General features: G+C 34.2%; 4 protein-coding genes across 4 annotated transcripts; 3 read left to right on the top strand and 1 right to left on the bottom strand.

The window, feature by feature from the left end:
• The first annotated feature begins 412 nt into the window (after positions 1–412).
• Positions 413–1,495, top strand: LOC130939518 (uncharacterized). Its single transcript, XM_057867620.1, has one exon. It carries the CDS (start codon positions 413–415, stop codon positions 1,493–1,495), a length of 1,083 nt encoding a protein of 360 aa, XP_057723603.1.
• Positions 1,496–1,588: 93 nt separating this feature from the next.
• LOC130939519 (uncharacterized) lies at positions 1,589–2,766 on the top strand. The gene is made up of 3 exons (XM_057867621.1): positions 1,589–2,231; positions 2,322–2,526; positions 2,610–2,766. Exons 1-3 carry the CDS (start codon positions 1,589–1,591, stop codon positions 2,764–2,766), a joined length of 1,005 nt encoding a protein of 334 aa, XP_057723604.1.
• Positions 2,767–4,495: 1,729 nt separating this feature from the next.
• On the top strand, positions 4,496–6,649 carry LOC130941391 (CASP-like protein 2A2). The gene is made up of 3 exons (XM_057869874.1): positions 4,496–4,935; positions 5,449–5,566; positions 6,176–6,649. The coding sequence occupies exons 1-3, from the start codon at positions 4,697–4,699 to the stop codon at positions 6,452–6,454; spliced, it is 636 nt and encodes a 211-aa protein (XP_057725857.1). The 5' UTR covers positions 4,496–4,696; the 3' UTR covers positions 6,455–6,649.
• A 618-nt stretch (positions 6,650–7,267) lies between these two features.
• LOC130941392 (uncharacterized) lies at positions 7,268–9,246 on the bottom strand. Its single transcript, XM_057869875.1, has 4 exons — positions 8,990–9,246; positions 8,824–8,899; positions 8,514–8,686; positions 7,268–7,793 (listed from the first exon to the last, which is right to left on the bottom strand). The coding sequence occupies exons 1-4, from the start codon at positions 9,106–9,108 to the stop codon at positions 7,706–7,708; spliced, it is 456 nt and encodes a 151-aa protein (XP_057725858.1). The 5' UTR covers positions 9,109–9,246; the 3' UTR covers positions 7,268–7,705.
• Between the last annotated feature and the right edge of the window lie 220 nt (positions 9,247–9,466).

Below are 9,466 nucleotides of genomic sequence, written 5' to 3' on the forward strand. Positions count from 1 at the left end.
GGGTTCAGCCGTCCAGCCAGGTAAGTAACTAAGTATTTTTAATTTTTAAATTTTTTGAAGTTAATTGATTATTGTAGATTAATTATGTATGTTGGTTACTTGGTTCTGTTTGATTTGTGTTAGAATTTAGATTGTTGGTTGTTCAAATAATTTTAGGTTGTTGATTTCTGTTTAATTTAGATTGTTGATTTATGTCCAGATGAGAACATGAACAAGACCACATGTTTTTCTGTTTGATCTCTCATTTCTTGATTTATTTTTTTATTTCTGTTCAGTTTGTTGATTACTTGATTATCCATTGTTGGTTGCTGTTGTATATTATTCTTAGTAGTTAGTGCCTTAGTGGATTGTTGTGTATTATTCTTGGAGATTAGTCATTTAGTCCTAGATCCTGGTTGATTAGGAATTTAGGATGGCTTCATCAAATACACCATCAGAAACACCAACTTCTCAGGAACAAGGATCAACTCCTGATCCTTCAATTGGAACCCAAAAAAATAGTAACAGAGGAAAAACTGATCCTGCATGGGGCCATTGTAAACAAGTTTTGGATAAAGGAAAAACTGCTTTGGTATGTATTTATTGCGAGAAGCTTATTAGAGGTGGAGGAATTAACCGGGTTAAGCATCATTTGGCTGGAAAAGGCGGAGATATTGAGGCATGTCGAAAGGTGCCAGCTGTGGTGAGACACCAATTCAATCAAAACATTGAAGATCTTCGAACCAAGAAAAGGAAAACTCAAGAAGAATATGCAGAAAGTTATGGTGCTTGTGATGACGTTGAAAGGGAATTTGATGAGATTGAACATAATGAGATGCGACAACAACAAGCATCAAGAATTCCAGCACCTAGCTCTAGAAAGGGAGTTGGAAAACAAGTCAAGGGATTACAATCCTTTTTTCCACCGGCAGCAACACCTGGAGCTCAACCAAGTATTAAAAGTGTTCTCCAAAGCAAAGAAATTATGGAGAAGTGTGATATTGCTATTGCAAGATGGATGATGGATGCCTCTGTGCCATTCAATGCGGTTAATTCAGCTTATTATCAGCCGATGATTGATGCTATTGCAAACATGGGTGCAGGGTATAAATGGCCAAATTACCAAAGAGTTCATGGATATTTGTTGAGTAAATTGGTTGAAGATGTAAAGAAGATGATTGAAGGTTATCGTGTGATTTGGAAACAAACTGGATGTACTATCATGGCTGATGGATGGACTGATCGTTGTAGACGTACTTTAATTAATTTCTTAGTTTATTGCCCTAAAGGAACTGTTTTCCTAAAGTCAGTTGATGCTTCTCATATCTCGAAAACTGCTGAGGCTTTGTTTAAGTTGCTTAGGGATGTTGTGTTATTTGTTGGTCCTGAGAATGTTGTACATGTAGTGACGGATAATGCTGCAAATTACGTTGCTGCTGGAAGGTTGTTGGAATCAGAGTTTCCTAGATTGTATTGGTCTCCTTGTGCGGCACATTGTATTAATCTGATGTTGTAGGATATTGGGAAGTTTGTGGAAGTGACTGAAACTGTGTCACAAGCTTCAATGATTACGAAATATATCTATAATCACTGCCATCCTTTGTACTTGATGAGGCAGTTCACAGGCGGCCGAGAAATACTTCGTCCAGCTCCAACTCGATTCGCCACTAATTTTATTGCTTTGCAAAGTATTTTGGCTCAAAAGGATGCATTGAGAGCTATGGTGACATCTAGAGAATGGACAAGTTCAGCTTACTCTAAAGAAGCCAAAGCAAAAAAGTTTGTGGATCAAGTCTTAGATTCTAAATTTTGGAATCAATGCACTGATATTGTTAAGCTTACGGAGCCACTTGTTCATGTATTGCGTATTGTGGATAGTGAAGATAGAGCTGCAATGGGTTTCCTTTATCAAGCTATGTATAAGGCTAGGGAAGACATGGTGAAGAGGTTTCAAAAAAGAAAGAGAGTTGTTGAACCTTATTTGAAGATTTTAGATTCACGTTGGGATTTACAACTTAAAAGAAACCTTCATGCTGCTGGTTATTGGTTAAATCCAGCTTTTCAATTTAATTCTGCAGAATTTGACAAGCACAAAGACACAATTTCTGGCCTACTAGATGTGATTGAGAGGCATGCTTACGGTGATGCTGATTTGATTACTAAATTGACAAGTGAGAAGAGAATATTTAAGAATGCTGAAGGAGACTTTGGGAGACAGTCTGCAATACGTGAGCGAAGCACTGTGATGCCTGGTAAATTTTGTATTAAAATTAGTTTTTTATGATTGTGATATGTTTAAGATTTGATTTTTATGATTGTGATTGTTTTCTTTTTATGTTAAGATCAATGGTGGGAATCTTATGGATGTGGAGCACCAAACCTGCAAAAGTTAGCAATTCGTGTTTTGAGTCAAACTTGCAGTTCTTCAGGTTGTGAGCGTAACTGGAGCATTTTCGAACACATTCACTCAAAGAAAAGGAATCGGTTAGAGCATCAAAAGCTTAATGATCTTGTTTATGTTCATTACAACTTAAGGCTACAACAAAGGTACTTTTTTATTATTCTTTCTTGAAGGCATTATTTAAAATTTTTAGTCATAATAAGAATAATCAAGTTAATTGATAATATAGGAACCGAATGAGAAAGCAAAGTTATGATCCAATTTGTCTTGATGCATTTGAGGATCATTCGGAATGGATAATGGAAGATTCACCACCATTTTTAACTCCTGAAGAAGTTGATGCTTTACGGAATGATCTTGCAAATATGTCTCTTCAATCAGCTTGAGATGATTTGGGTATGTTGTTGTTAGGGATGATTTTGTAATGCTTTAACCAAATGTTTTGCCGTATTATTGATTATGATTTGTGAAACATTATTGAAATGCTAGATGAATTGAATCTGGAAGATGATCGAGATGATGGTGAAGCTAATAATACTTCTGTGGAAAATACAAATCAGAATGAAACCAATCAGGATGTAGCTCCAGATTTGTCAGATGAAGAAAGATTTCCAGACTTTGAAGTTACTCCTTGGATATAATCCATGAATTGTTGTTTTCATTATGTTAAATTGAGTTGTTCATGTAATAGACTAATAGTACTAAATTTTATGTTTATTCTCGTATTACTACTTATTTTTAGGATTTGAGATTTAATGTTTATTAAAATATTATTGGAGATATGTTTTTTAACTTTTAATTTTTAAGTTTTTAGCTATTTTATACATTTTACTTATGTGGGACCGGGTTAACCGATTCAACCAGTGACCCACTGGTTGAACCAGTGACCCAGTGACCCAGTAGCCTGACCGGTTCGATCACCGGTTCGGTTGTGACAACTATGCCAATAGCCACCGTTAAAAATACCGTAACCATCATCATCATTATTTTCAGTGACTTAACTTTACTCTCCAAAATTTGTAGCCTCTGTTTGAACTTATCCACTGCTTTTTAATGAAATTGACCAACACTTTGTTGTTCATCGTATTTATCATCCCAACGAAAAAAGTTACAATGACTTTCAAATTGCAAAGACAAGAAAGCAACGTTGAAACTGGATTTCTTTAAGGCGGAAAACATGATATTTGTTGGACAAATCACTAACCTCATAATTAAGACACCCATAAATGGTCTTCCTAGATTCTCTGGTGTTCCCGAATACTTGATTATTGCTCGCAAACCATAGTTGCAAAATACAGCATTCTTAGCGACTTTGGGTCGGATGTCTTTCTTTCCACTTGAGTAATTTATACCTGGGCTTTCTTGACTTGTATCTCCATCACCCATCGTTATTCAGCAACGATGCGAAAATGATTTCGAGATTCGAAGAAAAGAAGGAGGACGAAGAGAAAAGAAGAACGAAGAAAAGGGAAAAGAATAATAAAGATGATTCTCAATTTTAGGGATTTAGGATTTTAAATTTGATGATGGAATTAATTTGGACACAAAGAAGTAATGTAAAACACCATTTTAAACATAATCTTGTATTGTCCATATCAGTAACTCATGGCAGTTTTGCGAAGGACTATCGGAGAATTAACTTTCATAATATCGATGACTTATTTGATAATTTTCTTAAGTCAGGAATACATTTGAAGTACAATTAGAAATTTAGGGACCAAATAATAAAAATCGAATGAATACGATTTCTACACACCACCTTATACAACTCAAAAGGATTGGTGCCACAGAATTTTTCATAGCAATGTATTTAATACTACTACCATCATGCTCTTGTCATACACACATGCAACGTACTAAAAAATAATTTGCAAATAAAAATAACTACTGTACATAAAAAATTCACTTTTGTATAAAAGTTACTACGGTGTATAATAAAAATCCACTTTAGTATTCAAGAAAGATTTAATTAGTACAACCGTGAAGAACTTATTTAACTCTAATATGATATCATATTTTGTAAAAGAGATGACCCTTCTTATCTAGTTGACTAATAAGTAGTTGCCTTGGGAATTCGTGGCTTCACTTCAATGCCATATTAATGGCTGCATTCAATGCCACCCTTCGGTAGTTTGGCTTTGGTCCCTCACCATAACATATTACTCTTATATATCAACATCTTATTGATGCACTACACTCAAAAACTTTTCAAGAACCTAGCTACAAAACCATTAAAATCAAACCCTACAAGTAGATACAATAATAATATAGAACCATTATTGTTATCTAAGGCTAGAAGAGTAACAAGATAGCTAGATGGAGAAGGGAAATGGTTTTGAAGGTGGTGCAGCAAGATCATCAACAGCATCCATGAACATGGCTTATAATGGTAGTGAGGAATTGGAAGGAAACGAGAGTAGCATCATACGGACTGTAGAGACATTCTTGCGTTTGATTCCTATTGGTTTGTGTGTAACCGCGCTTGTGATCATGCTTAAGAACTCTGAGCAAAATGATTATGGTTCTGTTTCCTACACTGACCTTGCTGGTTTCAGGTAATATATCAATTTCAACTTCCAATTATTAGAACCACAAAAAATTTCATCACTCACTGCTGGTTCTATTTTTCATTGGTTTTGTACTATTCATTTTTTTCCTGCAAAAATTGGTTTATTTTTAGAAAAAGTATAAAAAGTTAATTTTTAGATAGTCAATATCTTTTTTTTTTTAGAATTTGGAGTTTAGGTTTTATAATTTAAGATTTAAGATTAAGACCTCATGACTTAGGATATAAAATTTAAGATAAACAAAATAATTTTTTAAAAAAATTAGCTAATGTTAACTGAAACAATTGGTTCTCTAGTATTATTTTTATTTTTATAATATAGGTGGATATAAGGAATATTCAGATGTACTAATTCAAAAATAAAAGTGATCTAAATGTGTCAAATTTCTAGAGTGATGAAATAAAAGGAAAGAGAAAAAGAGTAGTTGTAATTAGTTAATTAGATCTTGGTGTGAATATGTGGGAATGTTGAAGCTGAAATCTTGTTTATTCATGGTTGAAGGTTTTTGGTGCATGCAAATGGGATCTGTGCAGGTTACTCATTACTTTCAGCTGTGTTTGTTGCTTTGCCCCGCCCTTCCACCATGCCTAGAGCTTGGACATTCTTTTTCTTTGATCAGGTCAGAGCATAATTTTTGTTACCCCTTTTTTGGCATGCTAATGAAACTGATGAGAAAAGGAACTTACAGATATTCATTCACTTCTCCTTAACACTGCTTCAATTTCCCCTTATGGGGAGGTTTAGACATACTTGTCACTATTTATTTTCAAATTTTTGGTGTAATGAACTTTTCTTAGATATTTGTGTGTACTAAATATGATAATCATACTGAATTATTGTACACACAACCAATTAGTATCAAATACGTTAGAATCAGATTTTTACAGCATCAATCATTAACCCTTAGATTATTTAGATTGTCTTTTTTGGCCAGAAATCATGTCTGTGCAAGAATTTTAACTTCAATTAGTCCACAGGTTCATCTGCGTAGTTTTTACCTTAGCAATAGCAAGCAACTTTTTGAAAGTTACCATATGCTCAAATTAATTTAAACTATTGTTAGTAAAAATACTAATTCTCCCACATGTGAATGAACTTAATTTCTTGGAAAATTTGGTTACTAACTACCCAATGTAAGCTAACTTTATGGAGGAGATTGGAACCTTAGGAGTTCTAATTCTACAAAGTTAAAGAACTAAAAGAACTTGCTAATTGTGATTGATTCCAGGTGCTAACCTACATAATCCTGGCTGCTGGAGCTGCTTCAACTGAAGTATTGTACTTGGCTGATAAGGGGAACACAGCAACAACATGGAGTGCAGCTTGTGGATCCTTTGGTTCATTTTGTCACAAGGGAACAGCATCAGTGGCTATCACATTTGTTGCAATGTTTTGCTATGTGATGCTTTCCCTCATTTCTTCCTACAAGCTATTCAGCAAGTATGATGCACCAATGAGCAACCCTATTAATGCTAAAGGCATTGACATTGTTGCTTCTCATGGCTGACCCTAAAATGGTAATGGTGTCTAGAAACTCTGCTTGTGATGTGTGTACACTGTGTTAATTACAGTATGATAACTATAATTACATACTATTATGTGTGTGAAGTTGTTTCAATGAGGACTCAGTTTGACTCGTTCTTCATGTATAACATGGTATTAAGGTTGGCATTAACTTTCTACAATTGATTCTTCAAAATAAGAGAGATGTATTATTCATATTCAGTTATGTTTCATATACTGAATTGATATATACACAAGTATCGATGAATATGGATAGATATAAAATTCATTCTGTGGTTACTGTGGATAGAAAACTATGCTTCTGAAGTGGTTACTGTGGTGTCCAACTTGCTGATTAAATGAACTAACACTAATTAATTCCAAATTTATCGATATGATATATATCATAGCCTTCTAATGTCCAGCAATAAACAATGTTCTTTTTATTGGTGTCCATTATGGTAGACATCAGAACCAAAGTTCAATAAAATACAAATAGTGCCAGCTGATAATTATGTATATTAAATATAAATATTCAATCACCATTCACCTTGTACAAGAAGAGAAAGAAAATAAAAAAAATACTGTGATTTTGTGTTTTCTTTCTTTTCTTTTGGCCTGTACAAAATACAATGATGATGAGGCAATTTGTTGGATAGGAACTTCTCAATTTATACATCCAAATCAATGTTTAAAAATGACCCAGACAACTTGACACATGCCAACATTGATTTACATACTTAAAGTGGAATCGTCCCACCCAAGAACTTCCCAGAGTGAAATTAAATTAGAAACAGAAGTAATACATTCAGCTATGTAATTGAAGACAACTCAGGATCAAATAGTATGATAAGCCATATTCAAAAGACGTTCAGAAACTACAAACTTTTCCTTATTGTTACACAAAGGCTATACTGAAATCAAATACATAATACACTTACATTATTCATAATCCTTTAGCTTATCTTATTGGAAGTTGGAACAGGGAAGGACCAAAGAAACTCCAAATTAGCAAGAGTGATAATATAGCCTTCTACTGGTGTGCCTAAAGATCCTCCTAATTCAGAATTCCACCCAAAACAGTAGAGATTGTAATTTACGCAAACATTGAAAGATAATTCAATGTATGTGAATGAGATTTTGAATTAGGAAAATTTTTAGGCATGTCAATTAGAAGGATTTATCATTTCTCAACTAGCGACTAGAATATCTAAAAGAACAGCATCAGGAGCTAGCGGGCTGAACGAGAACAGCATCAGGAGCTAGCAGGCTGATCGAGAAGGCTCCGCCCACATGAAATTGTGCACACAATAAGACCCAGAATTGCCAGCATATGAAACTTCCTGTGGTCATATATTTGATTAATCACATGTCAATGGTTTTAGAAGGACCAAAGAAGTATGGTCAATCACACATTTCAAAAATAATTGGAGAAATTCTTACAACTCTTTTGAGCAAAATCTACTGTTTCAACGTCAGATTTTTTAACTAACCTTGTCTTCTTACCCAGACCGAGCCAACATTCTATACCTCACTTACAGTTAAAAAATTTTCTAAAATTCAATTTTAGAATATAAGAGTAACCTACAAAGTTGATATAGGAATCAATGAATGGGTTAAAGCAAGAAAAGTACCCAGTTCTAGCCTTCTAGTGGATATAGGAATCCATAAATGGATTAAAGCAAGAAAAGTATCTAGTCCCAAGTTCCTAATAACATATAAGAATTAAGCCTGATACTAATATCAGGCATGCTTTTACACTTTATTGTTTTCACTATTTTCTCTTTTTCCTTTATAAAATTCTGAAGACAGACAATGAAAATGCAAACCAAATGCATCCTTGATTTACGGATCTCAAATCTGCAGCATGTCAGATCCGAGACCCTCTCTTGATCCACTCAGTAACCCCTTGATTTTGTTTTTTAATTTCATTTTTACAAAGTACATGACAATATATGATTGAATGTGTGTGCGCGAACTAAAATCAAAACCAAATCCATGATCTGCAACAATTTATATGAGCTTTAAAAGACCAAAAACAAGTAAAAGTAATGGGAGCAAACCCGAGAGTGAGTCGCTTCGCGGGATCACCAGTGGCATAGCCAGTGAAGTAGAAATAGCGAGAAACAACATGAAGCAACCCAAGGCCAGCACAAACTGAAGGGTGCTTCAACCCTCCCATAATCATGAGCATGAAGAATATGGGCATTGTTTCCAAAGAGTTCTGATGTCCTCTCTGCGCACACACACACATAAACCACTGACTCAATAACCCATAAAAATTTCGATTCATCAACGTTTCTCTGCACGACTGCATGAAAACAAAAATCTACATATACATATAAATAATTACGCTTTAAGAGAAAGAAGAACCTGAACACAGTTAAAGAGATTGGCTTGCTTGTTTTCGGATTCAAGGGCATAAAGGGTGGGATAAGGGACATTGTACCTGTGGGGAATTTCATCAAACAGCTTGTAAGCAAAGGAAGATGAAGAAACAAAAATGGAAGATACACATAGATATGAAATTAAAAATTACTTCTTGCGAGCCATGCCGACTTGGAATGCCATGTAGAAATTGAGGAAGACATAGAGAACGAGAACGATGACGACGTAACCGTACTCTTTGGGGAGCAATTCTACGAGAGATGCTGCCATTTTCGAGTGGGAAATGAAAAACCAGCGTTGCAATGAAATGGTCAAATGGAAATATAGAATGAGATGGGGATTTTCTCTCTCTGACTTGGCTTTGGTTTCGATGAGATGAGACTTCTAGATTGCGCGTTGCCATTACATTACCATAATCTAAGCGTTTTTAATTCTTATCATTCTTAAGGCAGTTTCTATTGTTTTAGAATAATGATAGTGATTTACAAAAAAATACGTATAATTATCAATCAATTTTAGTAATAATTTATTTTCTAGATTATATATCTTATTATTTTAAGTAATTATGTTGATCTTTATATTATTTTAAAAAGTATAGAATTCTTATAGAATTCTAATTTTTGACATA

The sequence above is a fragment of the Arachis stenosperma genome, chromosome 7 (genome assembly GCF_014773155.1).
Source record: "Arachis stenosperma cultivar V10309 chromosome 7, arast.V10309.gnm1.PFL2, whole genome shotgun sequence".
NCBI classification, from domain to species: Eukaryota; Viridiplantae; Streptophyta; class Magnoliopsida; order Fabales; family Fabaceae; genus Arachis; species Arachis stenosperma.

What these genes read in the sequence shown, in the direction of transcription:
- LOC130939518 (XM_057867620.1), top strand. Translation starts at nt 413, where the DNA reads ATGGCTTCATCAAATACACCATCAGAAACACCAACTTCTCAGGAACAA.
- LOC130939519 (XM_057867621.1), top strand. Translation starts at nt 1,589, where the DNA reads ATGAGGCAGTTCACAGGCGGCCGAGAAATACTTCGTCCAGCTCCAACT. An exon ending in GCGAAGCACTGTGATGCCTG is followed by an intron (nt 2,232 to 2,321) that starts GTAAATTTTGTA and finishes TTTTATGTTAAG; the next exon opens with ATCAATGGTGGGAATCTTAT. An exon ending in AACTTAAGGCTACAACAAAG is followed by an intron (nt 2,527 to 2,609) that starts GTACTTTTTTAT and finishes TTGATAATATAG; the next exon opens with GAACCGAATGAGAAAGCAAA.
- LOC130941391 (XM_057869874.1), top strand. Translation starts at nt 4,697, where the DNA reads ATGGAGAAGGGAAATGGTTTTGAAGGTGGTGCAGCAAGATCATCAACA. An exon ending in ACTGACCTTGCTGGTTTCAG is followed by an intron (nt 4,936 to 5,448) that starts GTAATATATCAA and finishes TCATGGTTGAAG; the next exon opens with GTTTTTGGTGCATGCAAATG. An exon ending in CATTCTTTTTCTTTGATCAG is followed by an intron (nt 5,567 to 6,175) that starts GTCAGAGCATAA and finishes GATTGATTCCAG; the next exon opens with GTGCTAACCTACATAATCCT.
- LOC130941392 (XM_057869875.1), bottom strand. Translation starts at nt 9,108, where the DNA reads ATGGCAGCATCTCTCGTAGAATTGCTCCCCAAAGAGTACGGTTACGTC. An exon ending in ATCTCTTTAACTGTGTTCAG is followed by an intron (nt 8,687 to 8,823) that starts GTTCTTCTTTCT and finishes GTGTGTGCGCAG; the next exon opens with AGAGGACATCAGAACTCTTT. An exon ending in GCGAAGCGACTCACTCTCGG is followed by an intron (nt 7,794 to 8,513) that starts GTTTGCTCCCAT and finishes ATATGACCACAG; the next exon opens with GAAGTTTCATATGCTGGCAA.